Below are 27,841 nucleotides of genomic sequence, written 5' to 3' on the forward strand. Positions count from 1 at the left end.
GAACAGAACACGAACATTCATTAAAAACAACGCGCGCGCGCGCGCGCGCACACACACACACACACACACACAAAATCACAATAATTTAAGTAAATAAAATCAATCATAAAATCAAAATGAAATCAATGCTGACAAGCAAAGAAAAACCCACACGTTAGTGACACTGAAAAAAAAAAAATCATAAGCTGACATTTTTATTTCCTGCTACACACAAACAGCTCGTCCGCTCACACACGTACACTCGCCCCCCCCCCCCCCCCCCCCCAATATCACACCTCCACCACCCCTACCCCCACCCACGTCCCCTCACACACATAATTATACACATACCGGCCAGTCAGTACACACTTTCGGCAACAAACAACCCACCTTTCTTCCTCCTTGATCGCTCCACTGTTGCCCTCATCCACTGCCGGGACTGAGGGCACAGTCATCCCACAGAGGCTGGCCAGGGGGGAGGGGGTGGGCGGGGAGGGGGTGGTGGGGGTGGCCGTGTGACTGCCGGCGGGGTTGTGGTTGTGGTTATGGTTGAGGCTGTGGTTGCCCGGGCTGACGACAACACCAACACCAACACCAACACCACGGTGGTGGTGGTGGTGGTGGCTTTCTGGCAGCAGGGATTTAGGGGATGGATTTTCTAGCAGAGACTGGTGGGCCGTTACAACAGATCTGGATGGGGCTGTAGAGTCACTGACAGGAGGGTGGTGGTGGTGGTGGTCATCACCATCATCAGACATGTCCTGGCAGCCAAGGCCTGGCAGCAAGTGCGAGGTCGCGGCTGAAGAAGCAGCAGCATCGTGTCCCCCCTCCTCCTCCTCCTTCTCCTCCCCACCTCTGCGTGTCAGGTGGTGGTGGTGGTGGCGGTGGTGGTGGTGGTGGTGGTTCTCGTCGTTGTCCTCTTCCTCTTCCTCCTCTCCTCCCTCTTCATCGGTGGCCAGGGGAGAGTTGTCTCCTCTTGCTCCTCCTCCTGCTGCTGCCTCTAGTTCCCTAGGAGCGTCCGCCGAGTTGTTGTCTTCGGACGTAGAACCTGAAAGCAGACAACACGCTGAACGGTTACGATATATAACAATAAATAAATAAACAAAGCTTTTCGGACATAACAAAATGAAAACGATGAATGTTTCTCATATATCTTATTGATAGCTAAATTCTATGTATACAAATGTAGAATCAACAAGGTAAAACCAACATTACAAATGTTCAAAAAAGACCTCAAACAGGCGTATGAAGTAGACAAGTAAGCCTTTAACATAACTATGGAATATAACACGTTTGTGGAAAAATGGGCACTTTATAACTGTTTGATACAAGATTAAGCTATACAATGTTAGCTTGGAACTTTGACATTGAACATATTGTTTTGCTGTTAAAGATTTGTCAGTACTTAGAACTTAATTATATGCTTACCTCATACTTTCTAATGCACAAAACATAAATTCTGCATCTGTAAACCTTTGTCTGAATAAAAAATGTTGAAAAAAAAAACACTAAAAAAAATAAATAAAATCGTCATCAATTCATGATACTTTATTGGAGGCCATGCTGAGACAGAAAAAAAAGGCACAAGCCATTTCAAGGGGCTGGGTACTTGTTCAGTTCAATAAGATACAACAACCAACACAGAACGTGTGCAAGGAGCAGACAAAGGTATCTGGTAACATCAGGGAGAGAGAAAGAGAGAGAGTGATAGAGGGAGAATGAGGCAGAAGAAGAGAGAGATTTGTGTGTTTGAGCGTGGCCCTCGTCAGAAGGCCATGGTTTGAGTGAGTGAGTGGGGTAGAGAGGCTGCTGATGGAAAGAGAGAGTGAGAGAGGGGATATACATATAATCATATATGTGTGTAAATAATCACATTTATATATATATATATATATATATATATATATATATATATGAGAGAGAGAGAGAGAGTGAGAGAGACAGAGCATACAGAGAGAGATAGAGAGACTGAGCAAAAATAAATATATTAAATAAGACAGTTGTCTCAGAGCTACGCGTGCATTAAAACCAAATGAAAATAAATTACAAAGAATTTTTTTTTTTAAGTCCGAAATTAATAAATAAACAAAAACCTTCACTGCTCAACCTCAACAACCTGTCAGGTTGATTTTCAAACAGGGTGAATAAAAAAAACAACAAAAAAATACCAAAACAAACACACAAAAAATCCAAACAAACAATTGTTCACATTCCAACTGTAAACAACAACAACAACAACAACAACACACACACACACTGCAACCGTACAGTAAAAAAAACAACAAAAAAAAAACACCCAAAAAACAACCCAACACTCGCTCAACACCGATACCTGAAGAAAAAACACCCAAACTTTTTTTCCCCTGAAGATGACAGGCTCTGTCTCTTGCACCGTCACTGTGCCAATCACAGCACGTAATAACCCTTCTCTGCACTGCCCCCACAAAACAACAAGAAGAAGTAGAAGAAGAGAAAGAAAGAAAGAGAAAAAGAAAGAACGAAAGAAAGAAAAAAAAAAAAGACCCACAAAAAAACCCCAACTCCCGAACGAACCAAAGTACAGACGGAGTGCACGTGCAGACACCGAGGAACCGGCCAAACTCTCGTCACCGCTGTCACGAGGCGACAGGCGGCTGTCACTTGAGATCTGTGTGTGTGTGTGTGTGTGTGTTTGTGGGGGGCGGCGGGCAGACACAGCGGTCTGCTGTATTATTGTTGCAACGAGTGGAAGGACAGCCAGCCGACGTGTTTATGTGCAGTGAACAAGTGCTTTTGGGTTTCGTGCTGATGGAAAATGTTGAACGTATAAATATAATAATAACAGATTTTACACACAAAATATAATTCTGTTTATTGGTGTGGTGTATTTGATAACATCATCACTCCACACACACACACACACACACACAAAATCCGTTGTATCTGATATCACCATCACTCCACACACAATCTGTTGTATCTGATATCACCATCACTCCACACACACATACACACACACAATCACCAGCCGCGTCAGACTGTCAAAATAATACGCATTCCAGCACACGAAAGTCAGAGCCTCTGAGCAAACAGGCTTACTCACTGACACACACACACACACACACACACACACACAGAGTGAGAGAAAATGAGAGAGAAACCCCATGCCCTCTTCTGTGTATGATTGGTAAACACGCGTGTCTGTTATTGGGTCAGTAACAGATGATCCTATGCATGTGCGTTGATAAAGAAACAAAAAAAATAAAAAATAAAAATAAAACAAAAAACCCCAAAGGCACTACTAGCACATCTGCATGCATGTTGACACATAAGATCGTCAGTAAAACTATTCCCTCAGCGCTGTTTGGATTCAAACCACAGACCCGACGCTAACACTCACAGACCCCTCCCCCTTCTGCCCCCTCTTTCCCTGTCCCTCTGCACTGTAATTCTTGCCAGTCACGCCTCAGTCTTGTGCCCACCCCCAGCCCCCAACAAAGCCCCCAACCCACCCCCTCTTCTGCATGTACTGAGTGCAAACGTGAAGACACTGAAGAACGAAATCGGCGTCTTATTGTCAGCACTGTCACCGGTTGACAGGCAGTTGTCAAAATTAATAGTGTGTGTGTGTGTGTGTGTGTGTGTGTGTGTGTGTGAGTGTGTGTGTGTGTGTGTGTGTGTGTGTGTGTGTGTGTGTTTGTGTGGGGTGGGGGTGGAGGGGGGGCGGAGTGGGATGGGGTGGGGTGGCGGGGGAGGTGTCCGTGTTCCTGTGTGCGTTGTGCAATCTTGGAGAATGGGCCCATTATAACTATTGCAATGACCAAGTGCAAAGAAACTATCGTGATGGAACCGGTATGACACAACGAAACAGGGGGGAAAAAATACTGGCGAACTGTCATCTGGTCACCAAGTATCACATGCCATCATCTATCAAACTCATGTATACTGAAGCACACCACAGTGTAAGCTCTTATGCGTGCAAGTATGCACACACACATGGGCGAACACACACACACACACACAGACCTATACATGTCTGCGTATTTTGTAGGATCTTTAACGTGTCAACACTGATATTCTGCATGCGTAAATACACGAACGGGCTCCACAATACTTGGTAGACTGGATGAATCTCAACCCTGAGCCCCCAACCAGGCGCTGAAAGGGACGACTGGAACCACAGACCTCAGGACACCCAACAAACGGTCCCACTGCACCACCACGGCATGAAACAGCCCTTCTCTGTCCTGTGCCCTCCTTACACACACACACACACACAATCCCGACACGAACCAAAGTACAGACGGAGTGCACGTGCAGACACCGAGGAACGGAACAGGAGACAAACTCTCGTCACCACTGTCATGGGGCGACAGGCGGCTGTCACTTGAGATCACTGTGTGTGGGGTCGGGTGAGGTGAGGGGAGGGGGTGAGGGGGTGGGGGGGAAGACAGTGTCCTGTGTGTGTTATAGACTGAAAGGATGCTTGTGTTACATTGCAACGAGCGAGTAACAACATTTCATATTGCGACCGAACGAGCGATGGCAAATTGTTGCGGATGGAACAATGACTGAAATACTACACTGACGGCGGTTTTGTTCATATGCCATGACATTAGCGTGTATACCCTCTGAGCGTTGATAAGAGTTATCGGGATCAGCGAGTGTGCCTGATCTTCTGCATGTTTTCAGTTTCTATCCATCCATCCATCTCTCTGACTATCAATCCATCCATTTATCCATCACACACACACACACACACACACACACACACACATTGTCCATTCATCTATGTGTATAAACACATACAGACCCCCCACCCCACCCCCGCCACACACACACACACGCATGCACGCGCGCGCGCACACACACATGGCAAGGCCTCTTTGACGAAAGCAGATCCACGTGGTTATTCTGACCACGACTCAAGATAAACAACAAAATCTCCATCAGCCAACAAACGCTACATGGATTCAAGCCACAGAAAAACCAAGAAAGCTCCCAGTCCAGTTACCTTCAACGGTCTGCACAAGTCCCCCCTCGCCTCCCTACCATTAAATTCTTCCTGTAATAAAATAATGGTCCAGCAATGAAAAAGCCCCAGATATCTTCCCAGTGGTTCACTGTCAAAGCCCACGACCCGCAACAGACAGTCATGTGGCAACCCACTTACAATGAAAACTATTGCATGGGCGCCTTGGTACAGCGGAGTATAACTCCGCCGGAAAACGGAGCATGGCTGCCTAAACGGCGGGGTGAAAACGTACAAGCATACTCGTACAAGTGAATTTGTATTTGTATTCCTTTTTATCACAACAGATTTCTCTGTGTGAAATTCGGGCTGCTCTCCCCAGGGAGAGCGCGTCGCTACACTACAGCGCCACCCATTTTTTTATATATTTTTTCCTGCGTGCAGTTTTATTTGTTTTTCCTGTCGAAGTGGATTTTTCTACAGAATTTTGCCAGGAACAACCCTTTTGTTGCCGTGGGTTCTTTTACGTGCGCTAAGTGCATGCTGCACACGGGACCTCGGTTTATCGTCTCATCCGAATGACTACCGTCCAGACCACCACTCAAGGTCTAGCGGAGGGGGAGAAAATATCGGCGGCTGAGCCGTGATTCGAACCAGCTCCTTCAGATTCTCTCGCTTCCTAGGCGGACGCGTTACCTCTAGGCCATCACTCCAGATGACGAACGCAAAAGTTGTTTTTAAAAAGCCCTTCAGGTCAGGTTCAGTGCGTGGCTTCGGTGAAGGTTCAGTTGTTGGAACGAAGGGGTGAATCTTGGCCCGCGACATGCCCCAGAAATGTGAGAAACCCCTCAGGTCTACCCGGACTCGCGTGCTGAACGATCGTTTTGAGGAACGTCTGAACGCTGACGCACACTAACGCCCCAGCACTGGCGGGTTTTGGAGTTTTTCAAAGCAGGTTTACTGCGTACTCCGCCATTGTCTATTTTTCTCTTTCTTCATGCATTCTTAAAATTAATCAGAGGCGTTTCTACCCAAACTGCTGAGTTTGTTGACGTTTCCATCCTCGTGCACACTTATGTGGTGATAATGGCTTGTGTTGTGGGGTATATGTGTGTGTGTGTGTGTGTGTGTGTGTGTGTGTGTGTGTGTGTCTATGTGTGTGTGTGTGTGTGTGCATGAGTGTATGTGTGTATCTGTGTTTGTGTATACAGTTTGCGCGCGCGTGTGTGTGTGTGCGCGCGCGCGCCCGCGCGCTCGTGCTACCTAATGATCAACATTTCTTGTGCATCTTACATTACCAGATAGGGGTAAGCCACTGTTTTTTGCTGTACCTCATTATCGAACCAATATACAATACAATATGGCGAAATTAACTATTCAACAGGTCGGGTGACTCCGAATCAAATTATAAGGAATACTTAAACAGTATAACACATTAAACAGTAGAACACAATTTTTAACAATATTCACGGGGGGAAAAAAAATAGGGCGGGTATCTTTTATGAATTGCACGTTACACCATAGCATTGATGCAAGTGCTGTGGCAGAAAATGATATTGCAGTAGACTACGTGTCATGCGGTTCGATAATGAGGTACAGCAAAAACAGTGGCTTACCCCTATCTGGTAATGTAAGATGCACAAGAAATGTTGATCATTAGGTAGCACGAGCGCACGGGCGCGCGCACACACACACACACGCAAACTGTATACACAAACACAGACACACACATACACTCATGCACACACACACACATATACCCCACAACACAAGGCATTATCACCACAAACGTCACACAAAGCGCGGCAAGGTGGAAGAAGAAGAAGAAGAAGAGAGGAGGAGGAGGAGGAAGAAGAAGAAGAAGAGGAGGAGGAGGAGGAAGAAGAAGAAGAAGAGGAGGAGGAGGAGGAGGAGGAGGAAGAAGAAGAAGAAGAGGAGGAGGAGGAGGAGGAGGAGGAAGAAGAAACCACCAAACAAACAAGAAAGAAAGCAGCACACAGCAGAAAGAGTGGGGTGAGAGAGAGGGAGGCAGGGGAATGGGAGGGGGTGGGGGGTGGGAAAAGAGAATCAAGATGGAAGCGTATTGGGATTGAGGGGGAGAGGGGGGTGCTGGGGGGGGGGGGGCATGGGGGGGGAGATAGAAAGGAATCAAGATGGACGCGATACAAGGATCGAGAAACAGAGAGAGAGAGGGGGGGGGGGGGGGGAGAGAAAGAGAGAGAGAGAGAGTGCAGGGAGGGAGAGAGAGAGAGAGAGGGGGGGGGAGGGCGGGAGAGAAAGAGGGGGGGGAGAGAGAGAGAGTGCAGGGAGGGAGAGAGCGAGAGAGAGAGAGAGGGGGGGAGGGCGGGGAGAGAAAGAGAGGGGGGGGGGGGGGGCAGAGAGACAGAGAGAGAGAAAGAGAGAGAGAATGCCCGTGTGTGTGTGTGTGTGTGCGTGTGTGTGTGTGTGCGTGCGTGCGCGTGCGTGCGTGTGTGCAGGGAAGGGGACGGGAGAGTGAAAGAGGGTAAGACGGGGGCCGGGAGGTGGGGGACGGGTGGAAAGGAAGTGGAGGGGTGTGTGTGGTATTGCCACACGCTGTCACCATCATCGCTGATCTATCGTTTCCGGCATTAACCCGCCCCTCATCGCGCCACACCACACCACCGCTCTACGTTCGTCATATGCCCTCCCTCACCTCCCTCCCTCCCTCCACACCACGTCCCCCCCCCCCCCCCCCCCCCACTACTCCCTACCACCCCTACCTACCACCCCCCCCCCCCCCCCACACACACACACACCCACACCCCCATCCTTCCCCGTCCCCCTGTGTACCGGGTGAGCTCTGACCGAAGAAGAAAAGAAAGCCTCGTCACACTCACACACACACACACACACTGAGCCATTGTGATAAATCTCCCAGCCAGGGTATGCTGTGCACTCTGAATCGCTTGTTCAGCCCCCCAGCTCAGATATATATTCACAGCAGACAGGACATACAGATAGATATATTCACAGCAGACAGGACACACAGATAGATAGATATATTCACAGCAGACAGGACACACAGATAGATAGATATATTCACAGCAGACAGGACACACAGATAGATATATTCACAGCAGACAGGACACACAGATAGATATATTCACAGCAGGCAGGACACACAGATAGATAGATAGATAGATAGATATATTCACAGCAGACAGGACATAAATAATATTCACAGCAGACAAGATACATAGATAGATATATTCACAGCAGACAGGAATCATAGATATATTCACAGGAGAAAGGACACATAATTTGTTCAGCGCCCAACTCAGATAGACAGATAGAGAGATATACAGACAGATAGACAGATTCACACCAGACAGGACACTTCGCTTATTCACCCCCCAAAACAGATAGATATAGATATATTCACTGCAGACAGGACACATCGCTTGTTCACTCCCCAGCACAGATAGATAGATAGATAGATATTCACAGCAGACAGGACACACGCTTGTAGACTCCCCAGCACAGTTGAATATTAGATAAATATATTCACAGCAGACTTGACAGGGGAAGGACAGGGCAGAACATACATGAACTGATCGAGGTCGTCAGACTATACCCCACCACTCACTCACTCACTCACTCACCGCCAGTTAGAATGGTCTGTGTTTGTTGGGAGTGGATTAATTAAAAGAGATCGAGATCAGTTTAGTGTACGTGGTTTGTGTTGTTATCACTATTACAGGGGGGTTAACAAAGGTCGTAGAAGAAAAGACTGCATGTAAGGTTACTTTAATTGAACTGATGTAACAACAGCTACGTATTTTTCTTTAGTTTTCTTTGTATGTGTTATTTCGGTCTTTCAGGCATATTAAAAAAATTATATATATATCATTTTTTGAAGTACTACAACGTCTACTACTATTACTACCCTTCATCGTCGTCGTCATCATCATCACCATTATAATAAATCATTCTCATGCATCGCATATCTTGCAACTCGTCTGAGATAATTATTGTGCTATTATCTTATTATCGTTTTTGTACTATTATGCTATCATTTTACCGTCATTTCGTTAATCAGTTCAGTTCTCTCTAAACTCACAGTTAGCACCCTACAAAACACATTGACGACAATCAATACCCTAGTCACAAAACAAAACAACAACAACAACAAAAAACCCATATTACCCACGACCATTAATGTCTCTTTATCATGAAATCAAGTCAGTCAGTCATCATTATTCTTGTAAACCCAAATTCACCTTCCGACACAACCATCCCCCGAATCCTCCACCCACAAATCAAATCGATCAATCAATCCGAATCATCATCATCAACAACAACAACAACAACAAAAACCCCAACAAACAAAAAAAAGAAAAAAAAAAGAAAGAAAAAAGAGAAAATAAACACCGACCAACCAGCCACTCAGGTTGCGCTGAACGCAGTAATTGCACTGACCAGCAACCGCACAAAAACAGCGTCGTCGATTCCACCGATCGATCAAATCAATCAATCTAATTCAATAAAACAAACAAACGAACCGAAAACCAACCAACCAACCAACCAACCCAATCAAGTTGCACTGAGCGCAAGAGAATATCAGCAGCCACACACACCACAAAAAAAAAAAAAAAAAAAGAAAAAAAGAAAGCGTCATCCAGTCCACCCATCCATCAACTCTGTGAACCAATCAGCAATCAATCTGTCAATCAGTCAATCAATCAGTCATCGTCGTCGCAGTCCTGCCAACGCCGTGCCATAAAGCCCTCGCCGCGGGAACATTTCCATCATCGCAAGCAGGGCCTCAAAAATCGATTGTTCAGCTAACATGTTGATCACCCCTGTCGACCTTTTCATAATAACGACCAGGCATGCAGCTCTTTGCCGGTGGCCATTATTTATTTATCTATTTTATTTCATTGATACTTTATCCATTTATTTCATCGATACTTTATTTATTTTATAGACTTTTTTCTCTCTCCCTATCAGACCCCCCAAAACCTCCCTACCCCTCCCTCTTGATGAAGAGCAGCTGCAGTCGTCTTCATGGAACATCTGAATAGAAATTTCCCAATGGACGGGAAAAAAAAGAAGAAAAAAAAAGTATGGGTTGGGGTAGTGTGGGGGGGTACGAGGGGGAATGATGGCAGCTGTGGCAGAATCAGATCCTGGCTGATATCCATCTTGTGGCCATTCCGGATTTATGTCCTTCTCTCAAACCCTGTGCAGCACCCCACCGCCCCCCTCCCATCCCACCCCCCCCGCCCCCCACCTTTCCTATCTCTAGGGGTCCGGAAGGTTGGACTGGTGTGGGAGGGGGTGGTGTGGTGAAGCAGGCGAGAGAGTGAAGAGGGGGAGGGGGTCGCCTGGGTGGGGTCGGGGAAGTGAGAGAGAGAGAGATAAGGGGGTGAGGGGGAGGGGGGAAGAGGGGGAGAGAGAGCGAGTGAGAGAGGGAAAACTAAAGCGAAAAAGACTGAGAGAGTGGAGAGGGAGAGAGAATGGGGGGTGGAGAGAGGAGAAAAAGACTGGGAGAGTGAGAGAGAATGAGGGGTGGAGAGAGGAGAAAAAGACTGGGAGAGTGGAGAGGGAGAGAGAGAATGGGGGGTGGAGAGAGGAGAAAAAGACTGGGAGAGTGAGAGAGAATGAGGGGTGGAGACAGGAAAAAAAGACTGGGAGAGTGGAGAGGGAGAGAGAGAATGGGGGGTGGAGAGAGGAGAAAAAGACTGGGAGAGTGAGAGAGAATGAGGGGTGGAGAGAGGAGAAAAAGACTGGGAGAGTGGAGAGGGAGAGAGAGAATGAGGGGTGGAGAGAGGAGAAAAAGACTGGGAGAGTGGAGAGGGAGAGAGAGAATGAGGGGTGGAGAGAGGAGAAAAAGACTGGGAGAGTGGAGAGGGAGAGAGAGAATGAGGGGTGGAGAGAGGAGAAAAAGACTGGGAGAGTGGAGAGGGAGAGAGAGAATGAGGGGTGGAGAGAGGAGAAAAAGACTGGGAGAGTGGAGAGGGAGAGAGAGAATGAGGGGTGGAGAGAGGAGAAAAAGACTGGGAGAGTGGAGAGGGAGAGAGAGAATGGGGGGTGGAGAGAGGAGAAAAAGACTGGGAGAGTGGAGAGGGAGAGAGAGAATGAGGGGTGGAGAGAGGAGAAAAAGACTGGGAGAGTGGAGAGGGAGAGAGAGAATGAGGGGTGGAGAGAGGAGAAAAAGAGTGGGAGAGTGGAGAGATAGACGGAAAGACAGACAGACTGAGACAGAGAGAGACTGACAACAGACTGAGACACAGAGAGAGATGGAGAGACAGAGACAACAGGAGAGACAGGCAGGCAGGAAGACCGAGACAGAAAGAAGTTTCGGTTTCGGTTTCAAGAAACCGTCAAAGCGTGTGGACTGATTGGCTACACCACACATACCTTCATTAAAGAAAAACAGCAGCAGATGTAGCTGTAATAGTAGTAGTAGTAGTAGTAGTAGTAATAGTAGTAGTAGTGGTGGTGGCAGTACCCATGAAACTGGAGTCAATGTTCAAACAATAATTACGTGTAAAGTAGCTTATACCGAAGATGGGAAGAGGAGGAGGAGGAGGTAATGGGGGCAGGGGGGAGGGGGGCAGGATGTTAGGAACAAAACCAATCAAAATGCAGGATATATATATATATATATATATATATATATATATTATATCCTCCCACCTCACTCAACCCCCTTACCCCCACCAACCCCATTCCCATTCCGTCACTGCAGTGAGTGGCATCTCATTCCAGCTTTCTCCAGTGTACATGTCCGTTTCATTCCAGTTCGCAGTACGCTGTACGTGAAATTCACCCCCTGTGCCCCTGTCCAAACTTTATATATCTATTTGCAATGAAAAACTGCCTGTCAAAACGTACAGTCCACACTGCCATACGAGGTAACAGTCTTGCACAATCACAGCATAAACTACTACTGTCTGCATGAAGAAAAGCATTTTTTTTTTTACACTGTGAACTTGCAGCAACACATTGATTTTTTTTCTTCTCTCTTCTACACAATGGACTTGCAGCAAACACAATCAGTTTTACACTAAGTAACTTGCAGCAGCACACATTTGTAGACAAGAAACTTGTAGCAACACTTTTGGTTTTCACATAGAGAACTTGCTTCAACACATTTTACATAAAGACCTCGATCGCAGCAACACATTTCACACAAAGAACTTGCAAAAGCTTGGCTGCAACGAACTTTAAAAAAAAAAAGCTGGGGAACCCGAGAACTTTGCGGCAAGAAATTCTGCACAGAGTATTTACAGAAACACGGTTTACACGGGGTATTATTAAAACCAGCTCTTTTGTCCAGAAAACAACACCAACAACAAAAACCCTGCTATCGACCTCAAAACACCACAAACACCACTGTTCGATGCTATTTCTGGTATACGCTCAAACACCTGTATATCCATAACCAATAATCCCTACAATGAAGAATAAAAAAAAAAAAAATAATCACATAAATTCACAATATGCTGCCTTGAGCATGATATGTTAAACCGATTCTAAGATGTTCCTCCAACCACCCACCACCCCTCAACACACACAAACAGCATACTCAAAAACACCTCCAACCTAAAACAGCGGCATGCATGTAAATTCGTTTTCGCCCGCACCGAAAAACCCCTCGCCTTACCACCACCACCACCACAATAACCACACACACACACACACACACGTCCACAAATCTCTCTGCCTCCGTATCGAACATCCAACAACCACGTGCAGTTGAACAAGCTGACCTCCTCCCCCTGCCCCCCCCCCCCCCCCCTCCACCCCTCCCCTCCCCTCCATCCGTCCCCGGAGCTTGCCGAAAACGCTCGTATTTTATGCTGTGACCCGCGCACTGCTAGATCACAAGGAATCAATTCAACAATAGCAGTGCCTTTGTGCGTTTTAGAACTTTCTCTCCCCCCACCCCCCCCCCCCCCCCGCCCCCCCCCCACACACACTGGCCACATTGTTCTTACGAAGGGACACCAGAGAGGTCCACACACCACAGGACACAGCCCAGCCCCAGTACACACTTGTCAATGCTTACTTGGGGGCGGATTTGTTGTTGTTGTTTCTCGGGCAAACGCATTACATGTGCAAACAGTGGGAAAGAGGGAAGGAGGGGGTGAGGGGTTGTAGGAAGTCTAGGTTGGGGGCTGGGGGGTGGGGGGGGGGGGAGGGGACAGGGGGGTCGAATGGAGGGAGGGGGGGAGATAGAGAGAGAGAGAGACAGTGAGAGATTGAGGGAGGAAAAGGGTAAGGAGAGAGAGAGAGAGAGAGAGAGAGAGAGAGAGAGAGAGAGATGGGGAGACTGAGAAAACAAAGAGAATTAGAGAGAACGACAGAAAAAAAAAGACAGAGAAAGACAGAATAGACACCACGGGAGAGAGAAAGAACGGACAGAGAACAAACAGAACGAAACAGGGGAGTGGGGGGAAGGGGGGGGAGTTGGGTGGGGGGGAGGGGGGGTTGAGAGGGAGTGACAGAGACAGGAGAGAAAGGGGAGCATATTAAAAACAAAAGCTATAAATCCACTCGCTGCCATTATTTCTATTTTCTTGTAATTCCTCTCATCCATCAAGCCCCCCCACCCCCACCCCCCATCCTCCGCCACCCTCCCTCCCTCCTTCTTCTTAACATTATTGTAACAGCATTTGTTGTTGGTGTTTTTTTTGTTGAGAAACTGTCCATTTCATTCCCACTCTTCTTCTTCGGTTTTGTTCTTTCATTCATTCGTCCTTTTCCCCTTCCTTCCTTCCTTCCTTCCTTCACGTCCACACAAACCCCTCTCTTCATTTGACGAGAACATGGAGCCTCTTTGTAATTTTCAACCACCACCCCCTCCTCCCCCAACAACCCCTTAACCTCTCCACCCCACCCCGAAAAAAAAAAAAAATGGGCAAGATGTCATACTACTTCACAACTTAAGTCCCCGCCCCGATGTCACACAAAAAGGCAATGCTCTTCATGCTTGCACACACACACACACACACACACACACACGCACACACTGAACGAAAATGACATTAAGAAAAGAAAAGAAAAGAAAGAAAAGCTTTGTCGCAGCGTCTAACAAACACATGACTTGCCGCATACAGAAACTGGCAATGTTCGTAATTGAATTTTGAGTGCAAGCTGTGGTTATCAATGATAAAAAACAAACAAACAAACAAAGAAACAAACAAACAAAAAAAACAACCCACAAACAACATCAACAAAAAAACAACAACAAAAAAACAACAACACAATAACGACAAAACAATCATTTTACTCTTCGTTCTTTTGTTGAGAGGATAAAATCAAAAATCATAAAAGAGAACCAGAATCTTTAAAAAAAAACCCAGAAAAGGTTTGGATGCGGAAAGTTAAAAAACAACAACATGAGACCAAAAAAAAAGAAGCCCATAACATCCCCCCCCCCCCCATGCCCCCGTCTCCCCTTCTCTCCCCCCCCCCTCCCCCCCCCAAAAAAAAAAGAAAAGAAAAAAGAATGGAAGGAAAAACTGTTTGTATCCGCGGGCCACCACCAAACGCATAAAGGGCGCAGTAAAGGAACTCCCTGGCTCTGGATTTCAACGGGTGGAAAAACAAAAAACCTAATCTTGATAGTCCCTTCTCAAAACGGACAACCCTGCCCCGCCCCCCCCCCCCCCCCCGCGTCCCCCCCCCACCCCCCGCTTACTCCTCGATATAGCCTACCACCTCCTCCTCCCCCCTCCCTCTTCCCCCTCACGATCGTTTCCTAAGGGAGGCAGATGATGGGAGAGGAAACCTGCTCATCATAGAGTGGTGGACATGATCAGTTACCCTCCCCCCCCCCCCCATCCCTTCATCTCTCCCCCTTCCCCTCCATCCCTCCCTCTCTCTCCGCACTCCCTCTATGCAACTCTCTCTCCTGGTTCTTTAAGTTTTTTAAAGCTTGGAAATGGAGTTGGGTTTATTATCTTATTTATTTGGGGGAAAAAAAAAAGAAGAAGAAAATTTTTCAGCGTGGTTTTTGCTTATACCTTTTGCTTTTCCTTTCTTTTCTTCGATGCTGGGGGGAAAAATATTATGGGTTTTATTTGTTTATTCCCCCCACCCCACCCTTTTTTTTTTAAACCCCGCTTTCGAATGTTCTGAAAGTGCATATCCCTGACATCGTTATCAATCTCTTTCTCCCAAACTATTACTTTTTTGTTTTGTTTTTGTTTTGTTTTTGCTTTCTTTACCATGGCGCGGGCTTTGGTTCTAACACATGCACCTTGAGCGATATAACAGTGCAGTGAAAGAAAGGGGGTGGGCAGGGAGGGAGGGGGTGTGTGTGTGGGGGGGGGGGGGGGAAGAGAGGGGGAAGGGGTGGACAAAGGGAGTGAATCATGATGTGAAACAAAAGAAAAGAAGAGGAACAACAACAGTGAGGGGAAAAGACATTCAGTTAAAGAGACATCGATGCTGAATGAACAAAAGAGAGAGAGAGAGAGAGGAAAAAAAAAATTAAGACCAAGAAGACAAAGGATGACAGGAAAGGAGACGTGTGTGTGTGTGTGTGTGTGTGTGTGTGTGTGTGTGTGTGTGTGTGTGTAGCCAGGAGGGGAGTGGGAGGGGGGGCGTGTGGTTGAAGAATGGGAGCTTGGACAAGGAGGAACCGAACAAAAGAGCTACAAGACCAGGAAAAAAAAAGAGGACGCAGCAAATTTTTCAATTGATAAAGAAAAACCCCAAACAAACAAAACACACACACACACACACACACACACACACACACACGCACACACACACACACAAAATACAACAACAACAAAACCAGCCACCCACGTGGTTTCGTTTTCTGTGAAGACACCAATGCTATTCACATCAATCATTCTTACAAAACAAAACCCAATCCAAAAATAAATAAATAAATAAATGAAAATAAAAAGCATAATGAAGTGAACAATGGATAATGTAGGGATGGTAGAAAAAAACAAACCCAACAAAGACACACCTTCAGATGAAGAAAAAAAAAAAAAAAAAAAAAAAAAAAAGACAAAATATCCCAGACATCTCCAGATTTTTATCCCCCCCTCCCCCGCCACCCCAAAACAAGCATGCTACATAATAACCGGTGCTGTCAAATACTGTAACTCGCAAGGCAAGCATCGCAAAGCGAGGAGCAAACAGAGAGAGAGAGAGGGGGGGGGAGAGAGAGAGACAGAGATATAAATAGAGAGAGAGGGGGAGAGAGAAAGAGAGAGAGGGGGAGAGACAGAGAGACAGAGACAAACAGAGAGAGACACAGAGACAGAGAGAGAGAGACACAGAGAGAGAGAGAGAGAGGGAGGGAGAGAGAGACAGACCCTGCCTGAGCTCTGATTTAAAGGCTGGAGAGAAAAGAAAAGACAGAAAACCCGCTAATCTGATTGTCTTTCTTTGCATCCATAGGACAAACCAACCCTGCCCCCCCCCCTCCACTCTCCCTACATCCCCCCAAAACCTCCCTCCTCCCCCCCACGCCCCACCCCATCCCCCCACTCGACAGAGGCTCCCTCGACTCGTTTCCTACGGGAGACAAATGGGAGGAAACCTGCTCATCACCGAGTGCTGGGGGATGATCAGTTACTCCCCCTTATCCCCCGCCTCCTCCTCTCCTTCGCTCTTTCCACCCTCTTTCCTCTGCCCCCCCCCCCCCTCTCTCTCGCACACACACACACACACACATACACAGGCGGGCGCACGCGGTCCTTGCAACCATCTCCCTCCTCCCTTTCTTTCACAATGTTTTGAAAACGGAGGTGCTTTTTTTTTTTCGTTCGTTTTAATCTCTCTCTCTCCCTCTCTCTCCCCAAGGAGGTTCTCATTCCCCTTTCATTCTCTAGTCTCTTTCTGGCTTGGAAATCTATGGGTGTACTCTCTCTCTCTTCCCCCCCCCCCCCCAACCCCCCCCACCGCCATCCCCTCTCCCATCACCCACTCCATTTTCTTTCCGGTTACAAATGTTTCATAGATTTTTTTTTTAAATCCAACTGCATTTTCCCCCATCACCGTTATCAATGTTTTTCAACAAACGCATTTTTATCTTTTCCCCCCCTCTTCTTCTTTTTTTTTCTTTCTTTTTAACTCCCCCTCCTCCCTTGACCTTCCCCTCCCAACCCAACCCAACCCAGCCCAGCCCAGTTTTACACAGGTAACACGAACGTCAGTGTGGGTCATGGTGGTAAAAATTCTGACTGGGACAGGAAACAGTGAAAGGAAAAGGAAAGAGTGAATTATGATTCAAACAAACACAGAAAAACAACAACAACAATAAAACACACAAAAACATCATCACCACCACCACCACCACCACCAAGAAAGAGTGAAATATGATTCAAACAAACACAGAAAGAGACAACAAAAACAACACCAAACACACAAAAACAACACCACAACCACCTAGAAAGAGTGAACTCTGATTCCAACAAACACAGAAAAAGACAACAACAGCAGCAGCAACAACAAAACACACAAAAGCACCACCACAACCACCACCACCAAGAAAGAGTGAATTATGATTAAAACACAGAAAAAGACAACAACAACAACAACAACAACAAAACACACAAAAACACCACCACAACCACCTAGAAAGAGTGAACTATGATTCCAACAAACAGAAAAAGACAACAGCAGCAACAACAACAAAACACACAAAAACACCACCACAACCACCTAGAAAGAGTGAACTCTGATTCAAACAAACACAGAAAAAGACAACAACAACAACAACAACAACAACAGTTTCAGTTTCAGTAGCTCAAGGAGGCGTCACTGCGTTCGGACAAAACCATATACGCTACACCACATCTGCCAAGCAGATGCTTGACCAGCAGCGTAACCCAACAACAACAAAACACACAAAAACACCACCACCACAACCACCTAGATAGAGTGAACTCTGATTCCAACAAACAGAAAAAGACAACAACAACAACAACAGCAACAGCAACAACAACAACAAAACACACAAAAACAACACCACCACAACCACCTAGAAAGAGTGAACTATGATTCAAACAAACACAGAAAAAGACAACAACAGCAACAGCAGCAACAACAACAAAACACACAAAAACACCACCACCACCAGCACCAACAAAGGAAGCAGCAGCCAGCAGCAGAAAGACATTCGGAACAGAAGGCACAACAAGGGACAGGTGAATGAACAAAGAGAATCGATACAATGGGGTCAGACAAAGGGAGAAGGACAGGAGAGAGAGAGAGAGAGAGAGGGGGGGTGGGGGGCGGGGGGGGGGGGGGGGGGGGGGGGGGGGGGGAGAGTGAGTGAGAGTGTGTGTGTGCGTGAGAGAGAGAGAGTGAGAGAGAGTGTGTGTGTTAGAGAGAGAGAGTGAGAGGGAGAGAGAAAGAGTGTGTGTGTGCGTGAGAGAGAGAGAGTGTGTGTGTGTGTGCGTGAGAGAGAGAGAGAGTGTGTGTGTGTTAGTGTGTTAGAGAGAGAGAGAGAGTGAGAGGGAGAAAGAAAGGGTGTGTGTGTGCGTGAGAGAGAGAGAGAGTGTGTGTGTGTGTGTTAGTGTGTTAGAGAGAGAGAGAGAGTGAGAGGCAGAGAGAAAGAGTGTGTGTGTGCGTGAGAGAGAGAGAGAGAGAGTGTGTGTGTGTGTGTGTGCGTGTGTGAGTGTGTGTGTGTGCGTGTGTGTGCGTGAGAGAGAGAGAGTGTGTGTGTGTGTGTGTGTGTGTGCGTGTGTGTGTGTGTGTGTGTGTGTGTGTGTGTGTGTGTGTGTGTGAGAGAGAGAGAGAGAGAGAGAGAGAGTGTGTGTGTGTGTGTGTGTGTGCGTGAGATTCAAGATTCAAAAACTTTATTACTCAAGGATAAAGAGAGAGAGTGTGTGTGTGTGGGTGGTAAGAGAGAGAGAGAGAGAGAGAGAGAGAGAGAGAGAGAGACAGACAGACAGACAGAGGGAGAGACAGACAGACAGAAAAAGAGCCACGAATAAACGAATAAAAAATAAAGACACGAAACATTCCACACAAACGTCAAACAGAACATGTTTTTTTTTTTTAAATATATATATTTTTAATAATAAAAACCAAAACTAAAACAAGCCAAACAAGGTCTCTCAAGCCACACAAAACACTCCTCCAACTCCCACTCCATTCCATCTTATGCCTCCTCCTCCTCCTCCCCTCCTCCTTCTCCCACGTTGTCCTCACCCCCAAGTTCACCACAACAATCCAGTCCCCATCCCAATCCTCATACCACGCTAACCCGTTGAGCTCGAGGCGCTGACCCCCAAATAAAACTCCATTCACTACTTTTACATGGCGCAGTTTGGGGGGCGGGGGGGGGGGGGGGGGGGAGTAGGGGGGTGGTGGTAGGTAGGGGTGCGGTGCAGTGGAGTTTGAAGGGAAGGAAGGGGAGGGAGGGAGGGAAGGAGGAGGAGGGGGAATAGAGGAAACTTGGTTTTTTCTTTTGTATTTTTCGTTTCGTTTTTTTGTTTTGTTTTGTTTTTTCACATACACCCCCCCTGAAAACAACTCTTTTCGGTTTACAACGGTTAGCTGCTTTGGTTGTTAAAAACAACAACAACACACACAAAAACCACGCACACACACACACACAAACAAAAACAAAACAAACAAAAACACACACAAAAAACACACCATGACAGTGTTCTGACTGACTGGCTGACTGACAGACAGACAGACACACAGATAGTGCACGCACCCACGCAGGGTGCGCGCGCGCGCGCGTGTGTGTGTGTGTGTGTGTGTGTGTGTGTGTGTGTGTGTGTGTGGTGTGAAGGGAAAGGAGATCGTGGGTGATGGAAGAGCGATGAGGGGTGAGGGAGAAGGACACAGATGGAGGGGAAGAGGCCAGGTAACGGGTGTGTGTGTGTGTGTGTGTGGGGGGGGGGGGGGGGGGGGGGGGTGCGAAGTGAAGAGAAATGGTACATTCAAGTTTCGTCTGGAAGCTCTAAAAATAAGACGGCATGACGATTGTTACGTGACCAACAGAGAAGAGAAACTTGACAACAAGGAGAAAGTTTCCGATTTCCAATAATTGTGCGAAACAACAACAACAACAACAACAACAACAACACACACACACACACACACACACACACTCCTGTCCCTTTCACTGGTCCTCTCTGGAACTTTCAATGGTGCGTCTCGCACTACACATGTCCCCGAAGTAACCAGCGTAGAATATCGAAATAAGTCATGACCTCACACTCAATTTTTTAATTTTTTTTTTAAAGCAACACAAAACGATACGCAGTTCTCAACGTGCAGAGATTGTTCATCTGTACAAAAATACAGTCCTTCAGAGAACGAACACTCCACGGCGCCGCGATTAAAGGAAGGAACAAACAAACAAACCACCTCCTCCCTCCCCCCCTAACCCTCTCCCCCCAACACACACACACTCACACACACGCGCACACACACACACACGCAAACCGGCAGCCACAGAAGGCGGGTAGGGATGGTGAGAGAAAGGGGGTGAGGGGGTGTTGGGGGCACGGACCGAAATCGGACAGGATATCACCACTTCCCCCACCAGCAGGCAAACAGGCTGGCACAAGACCTGGCATCAGTCACACCCTCTAACCTGGTGGCAGGAATTAACATCTATCTCTCCCCGTGCTGAAAGCTCATGACCTTTTCGGCTTAAAAGCGAACTATCTATAGTTGGTGAATGCTGGGTTTTTTGGGGTTCTTTTTCTCTCTCTCTCTCTCTTCTGGTAGGAGGAGACAGACAGACAGACAGCGAGAGAGAGAGAGAGGGGGGGAGAGATAGAGAGGGAGAGAGGGTGAGAGAGAGAGACAGAGCGAGTGAGAAAGAGAAAGAGGGAGAGAGGGAGAGAGAGAGAGAGAGGAGAGAGAGAGAGACAGAGATACAGACAGACAGAGACAGAGACTGAGCGAGACAGAGAGAGAGAGAGAGAGAGAGAGGAGAGAGAGAGAGACAGACAGACAGACAGAGAGACTGAGCGAGACACACACAGAGAGAGAGAGAGAGAGAGAGAGAGAGATGCAGGTGTTTGGGAGGCGGCGATTTCAAGATTTTGACACTTTCTTCGACTTAAATGTTTCTATGCCCTTCATCAAGCAATGAATAACTGAAATTATTAACAAAATAAATCAAGCTGAATAATTCCAGACAGCCATCATGACCTGTTTTTTTGTGCAGCATCTTACTGATCAAAACTATACAAATTCAAATAGAATTTTTCTGAATGAATGACCAAGTGGCTTCGAACAAACTACAGCGTATACCAGTGAAGTTAGACTTCTCTCTCTCTCTCTCTCTCTCTTTGTTTTTTGCGTTGCCTCGGGTTTTAAGAAGAGAATAGTCAAACATAAAACTCGAATGGGCTTTAAATGTTTGCTTTTATCTAACTTTATTTGTTAATTCATTCAATTTTATGTCCCCCCCCCCCCCCCCCCCCCCCCTCTCTCTACCTAAATGGTTGTCAAACAGGAAGAAGTGAAAATACAACTCTCACAACACAAGTGCGTATCAGGATTTTTTTTTTTCTGCATAAAAAAAAAGAATCACGTATGACATATTAGATTCCGTTTTAAACAAAAGACGGTCCATAACTTTTCCGCGGTCTGTGCAGTTTAACTCACTCAGTACGGCCAGTCCTCTCTTCTCCTCTACACAGACCCCCTCGGATGTCCAGTGGGTGTCTGAATGACCCAACCTTTAGCTTCCGTCGTCAGAATTGTGGTATTCTTTGTCAATATTCACCTCTTCAGTATGAGAGCCTTCCACTTGCAATATTTTGATGATGGTAATTGGGGTGAAACGCTGTTAACGTCGTCTCTTTCGCCGTTCGTATGGAGAGAGTTAAGTCGGCGTGTGGGTGTGTGAATGCGTGGGTGTGTTCGAAACCGGAGAGATGTGGAGGGGGGTGGAGGGGGGAAGGGGGTGGTGGTGGTGGTGGTGACGGTGGGTGAAGGTGTTGGAGGAGGGGTCGAGTCAGTAAAGGATTAAACTGAACACGATGTCAGAAACATTCTCCAAATCATTCCTGGTTGGAACCATAACCCACGAAAACCAACTACTGTGCCTTATCCAATATCTCTGTCAAGCTTCAAAAACTCTAGAATGTCTGTCTGTCTGTCTGTGGGTCTGTCCGTCTCTTTCTCTGTGTTTGTCTGTCTGTCTCCCCCTCTAACTGCACACAATTACTGCTTCCATATTTACCCCCTCCTTTTAAGCAAATATCGTTTATGTCACAGTCGATTTCAATCTCTATGCCGGTTTCGATCGTGACGTATGCCACCACCACCACCACCATCACCGCAAACTCATTTTCACAGCTAATGAGGCCAAGCCGGTGCTGGATATTATTGCCCGTTTCAATATCCAATCCGGTTTCAATAAAACGTGCCACCAGGTTGGGCTTTTTGTTTTCTTTCTGACAGACAAACGTAAAGGCCGCAGACCGTGCAAATCAAAAACACAAAAGCCACTCGCTCATGTATCACACATACAGCCCATGTATCACACATAAAAGATCCCAACTTCATCCGGTTTACTGAAAAAAACAAAACAAAAACAACCCCCCCCCTCCAGAAAACAAAACAAAACAATCAGCTCTGGAAAAAAAAAAGCCATACACACCTTAAGCCGTGTATGGAGAAAAAAAACAAAAAAACACGCACAAAAAAACAACAACAGCTCCAGCCCTGTGAATTGAAAAGGACGAAACAACATACAGAAAAAAAGGGAGAAAATCTCAACTTTGAAAATAAATTATAACAAATATACAACGAAAAAAACTGTCGATCGAAGGCAAACACCACACACGCACACACACACACACCCAAGCACACAGACACACACACACGCACACACACACACACACACACAGACACACACACACACGCACAGACACATACACATCATAAAACAAAAAACACAAAAAAACAAAACAAAAAAAACCCACAAAACACACACACACACACCTTCCCCTCAGTAAGTTTACGCCTCCGGACCATCTGCCTGGTTGAGGAGGCGGCGGTGGTTGGTGGGGGTTGGGAGGGGGGGGGGGCAGGCTGGGGGGAGGGGATTGGAAGGGGGCTAGGAGGGGGAGGGGGGGGGAAGGGGGAGGGAAGAGCGAGAGAGAGAGAGAGAGAGAGCGGCAGTCTGCAGGCGACACGACGCTTTGGAGAAATGGGGGGGGGGGGGGAAGAAACGAAAGGTAAATCCAGACTAACAGCCGCAGAGCTTTAAGCCAGCCGGACAAAACGCTGCCACCGCCTGAGCTGTTTAATGCAGACAGATGATAGTTCCACGGGCACGTTTAACTGCTTTTGTTCTTCTCTATTCCCCCCCCGCCCCCCCTCCCCCCGTACCCCCCTCCCCCCCTTCACCACCACCTAGTAACTGGAGACGGCGGGATCGTTTTTCAACACCATCACGTTTTCGCCGCCCCCCCCCCTCCCAGCACCCCCCACGCCCCCACCCCCCCCCCCTTTCCCCTCACCAAGTCACGTCAGGGTGACATGACAGCTTTAAGACAGGCTGGGATTAAAGAGTGAGGGTGGGGTAGGGGGTAGAGGTGGGGAGAGGGGAGAGCTGAAAGTATTTGTTTGGATCAGTAGCGAGCGAGCGAGCGAGAGAGAGAGAGAGAGAGAGAGAGTATGCCCGTGTTCGAAACGTGTGTGTGTGTGTGTGTGTGTGTGTGTGTGTGTGTGCGTGCGTGTGCGCGGGCGCGCGTGCATGTGTGTGTTCGCACAGAAAGATTCACCCTCATCCCACACCCTATCCCCCTCTTTTTTTTTGGTTATATTTCTATAAGCTTTTTCATATTCTTTTTTTTTTTTTTTTCCTCCACAAATCCATTCAGTCCAGGTTGTTAATAGCCACACCGACCGCACACGCCATACATCAGGACTTGTTCCTTTCGTCAAAGATTAAGATCAATTCAGTTATCTAGAAAATATGGTTGGAGGCTGTTCCCAAAAATACAAAAAATCAGAAAAAGGAGAGAGAGAGAGAGAGAGAGAGAGAGAGAGAGAGAGAGAGAGAGAGAGAGCTCAGTGAAAAGGAACATGTAAAGTCAGTTAATTTTCATTAAATCGATCTTTATAGTTGACGGGAAGATAGAAGCTGCTGTCTTGAACGAGGCTGGAGGAGGATAAAAGGGGGGTGGGGGTGGGGTGGGGTGTAGGGCGAGAGAGGGGAGGTGAGAGGAGGGAGGGAAGGCAGAGGGTGCGGAGAGAGAGAGAGAGAGAGGGGGAGGAAGAAAATAACTGATAATAAATTAATATATATTCTCGCGCCTGCTTCAGTGACGGAACGCACATATCAATTTTGGCAATATCCTCAATTTTCCCTCTCCCTCCAGACGGAATGAGCAGTGTTTACTACAAGGCGTGCACGTTCACTCCGACAGTCACACGTCACACAGAGGGGGGGGAAGAAATGTGAATATATTGCCTTCATTTTCACATCGACATTCTCGCAAGAAGTGACTAACAGAAATATCCAGCCCCGCACAAAAGAGGTATTCAAGCCAATTCCAAGAGACTTCTGTAAAAAAAAAAAAAAATGTTGACGATGATAACAGTAATAATAGTTTTATCATCATCATCATTATTATTATTATTATTATTATCATCATTATTATTATCATTATCACTGCTGCCGTTACTGCAGTTCTTATTATCACCATGATGCCGTGAAACAAACACAAAAAGCCCATAACCAGATCCACAAACAGACACACACAGACATATGCACACAGACACACACAAACAGACAGACAGACAGACAGACAGACAACACACACACACACACACACACTGTCCCTCTCTCACCTGAATGGTACGACATTCCTAAAATACCTCACTTCCCCTTTTCTACAACTCCCAAACCTGAACGGTACCGTATAGAACTATTACAAATATTCAAAGAGAAAGAAAAAAGAAGAAGAAGAATGGAAAAGAGAAGAAGAAGAAGAAGAAGAAGAAGAAGAAGAAGAGAAGAAGAAGAAGAAGAAGAAAAAGAAGAAGAAAAAGATGGAGGAAGTAAAAAAGAGGGGGGGGGAGGAGGAGGAGGAGGAGGAGGAGGAGGAGGAGGAGGAGGAGAAGAAGAAGAAGAAGAAAAAGATGGAGAGGTAAAGAAGACGGGAGAGGAGGAGGAGGAGGAGAAGAAGAAGAAGAAGGGAAAAGAGAAGAGAAGAAACTGACGATGATGATGAGGTCTGATAGCAGTGTGTGGGTGGGTTTAATTCTCTCCCTGCCGCCCAAAATAACCAGCTGACCCTAACAAAAAACTAAACTAAACTAAACTAAACTATTAGATAGATAAATATACAGATAAATAAATCAATAAACATAAAGCTAACATCAGAGGTTTGTCACTTACCGCACGCATCTTCAGTTACTGCGACTATGACCAACTATCCTTTTATCTCAATGGCCACTTTCTGTCCTCGGAGATCGAGAAAAAAAATTTAAAAAAATCCAGCAACAATAAAACCGACACACGCACACAACCCCCCCCCCCCCCCCCCCCCCCCCCCCCCCCTACGATCCTGCAGGTATCAGTTGCATTGCTTGGTTCTAACTTTTGGACAGTTACACGTGACTACAATGCCTACGTTGACCGAACTACACGCCATTGGTCAGTTCCATACTATACACAGTTTAGTAGCGGGTTATATTACGACCATACTATGCCCTTCCGTCCGAGCAATGCAACTGGCACCAGGTGGAAACTGCCGTGTGTGTAAAACTTCGTGACTTTTTGAGCTTGTTTATTCCAAGCAGAGAACGCTTCTCAGTTAGCCTGTCAGCAACCGCCTCGCCCCCCCCCCCCCCCCCACTCTTCTCCATAATACGTAATTATCATCTTGTAATATTCTCGTGCACACTACTCGAGAATCACAACGGATTTCGTTTTTCATGTGCAAACGTAAGCTGATGTGTGTGTGTGTGTGTGTGTGTGTGTGTGTGTGTGTGTGTGTGTGTGTGTGTGTGTGTGTGTGTGTGTGTGTGTGTGTGTGTGTGTGTGTGTGAATCATCAGATTCAAGCTAGTTATCATGAAAACCATTAGTAAAGATTTAAAAAAAACAATACGACAAAGGGCAATATCAAACAATCTGTGCGAGTTATTACACACACACACACACACACAATCAACAGAAAAAAAAGGAAAAAAAGAAGAAAAAAATGTGATCACTGAGATGTGACAATACTTTTTAGTTTTGTTTTACTCATGGAGCTTTTACATTTATGCTGTTGAAAACATTTTAATCTAAGTGAAAGTTTATGTGTGTGTGTGTGTGTGTGTGTGTGTGTGTGTGTGTGTGTGGTGCGTGCGTGCGCGCGCGCGCGCGCGCGTATGCGCGTAAAAAGGAGAAAAAACCCTCCCCTACAATATCCGGAAAGTCAGGATGTTTCGCACTGACTGCGTTCCAGAAATCTAGACGAAATGACTTTTCCTCTTCGTTTGTTTTTTTTTCTTCTTCTTTTCTTCTTCATCTTTTCTTTAACATAATTTAATAACCATCCTTGATGATCACTTAACCTTTGCTCGACGACACACTTCTGACACAGTTTCTGGCCACCACCAGACAACAACAACAACAACAAGAGTAATGATAACAGAAATAATAATAATAATAATAACACTCTTCATAACCGTCCTGGCAGACGCAATAAACGTTTTTTGCCCTTTCAGTTATTTTGCCAGGGATAAGGGAGAGCCAAAAAAGGTCAAGTCACCAATGCCATACCAAACATACAATAAACATATACGTAGTATCTGTCTTGTCTTTTAAAGCCTTTGCACTTTTACTTCTGTAACAAGGATGCGGGTTGGTGGGGGGTGGTGGGGGTAGTGCTGAAGCGGGAAGGGGGTGGGGGGGGGGATGGAGGGGGATGGAGGGGGGAGACTTGGTTGCCATACAAAGAAGCTAAGACAGTCGGTGCGAGTCGAGATTTTTTGTTTGTTTATGGACTTGTGAACAAATAAATCATTAAATAAACACATAAATGAAATCTATGTTGGAAGTTTGGGCTCTACAGGAGGAGAGGCCGCTTGTTTGCATTATGGTCTGAGAGAGAGAGAGAGAGAGAGAGAGAGAGGGAGACAGAGACTGAGAGACAGAGAGGGGTGGGGGAAGGAAAAGGGGGCTGTGGATAAATCCCCAGCAGAGACATGGCACCACTTTTCGACAGGTGCACAGAAAATCTCAATCTCTGAAAAACTCAAATATAATCTTCTTTTTTTTTATTTCAGTTGTTTCTTCCATTATTCCGGTACCCTCTCAGTAGTCATTTCCTACGACGCTCATCCCGCTAATCACACACACACACATACACACACACACACAGCAGGTCACCCACCCGCAGTAGACCCTGCACAGTTGCGCTGAGCTGCTGTCGTTGTCGCCATTCAGTTAATGTGCCCATTCCTGAGTCAGCAGTTATTGAAGAACTGAACGATATGCCCAAGACTAAATCTCTCTCTCTCTCTCTCTCTCTCTCTCTCTCTCTCTCTCTCTCTCCCTCCCTCAAAGTACACACTGGAACAATTATAGCCCATGCCTTAAATCTTAATCCTCCGTCGAATAAAATCGTTCCGAGTTCTTTGTCTGAGGACTGGGAAGAAAGAAGAGGAGAAAGAGGAGAAGAAACAGAAAGAAGGAAGAGGGAAGAGAGGAGGAGAAACAGGAAGAAGGAAGGGGGAAGAGAGGAGGAGAAACAGGAAGAAGGAAGAGGGAAGAGAGGAGGAGAAACAGGAAGAAGGAAGAGGGAAGAGAGGAGGAGAAACAGGAAGAAGGAAGAGGGAAGAGAGGAGGAGAAACAGGAAGAAGGAAGAGAGGAGGAGAAACAGGAAGAAGGAAGAGGGAAGAGAGGAGGAGAAACAGGAAGAAGGAAGAGGGAAGAGAGGAGGAGAAACAGGAAGAAGGAAGAGGCAGGAGGACTAGGAAGGAAGG

The 27,841-nt window shown here is 46.6% G+C and overlaps 1 protein-coding gene across 2 annotated transcripts in view; it reads right to left on the bottom strand.

The window, feature by feature from the left end:
* LOC143285402 (uncharacterized) overlaps positions 1 to 27,841 on the bottom strand; it is a 371,301-nt gene that overhangs the window by 15,016 nt on the left and 328,444 nt on the right. For both annotated transcript variants that reach the window (XM_076592649.1, XM_076592648.1), the window contains one exon: positions 370 to 1,027. In XM_076592649.1, coding sequence (XP_076448764.1) covers positions 370 to 1,027 — 658 coding nt within the window. The remainder of the gene's footprint in view (positions 1 to 369; positions 1,028 to 27,841) is intronic.

The sequence above is a fragment of the Babylonia areolata genome, chromosome 9 (genome assembly GCF_041734735.1).
Source record: "Babylonia areolata isolate BAREFJ2019XMU chromosome 9, ASM4173473v1, whole genome shotgun sequence".
NCBI classification, from domain to species: domain Eukaryota; kingdom Metazoa; phylum Mollusca; class Gastropoda; order Neogastropoda; family Buccinidae; genus Babylonia; species Babylonia areolata.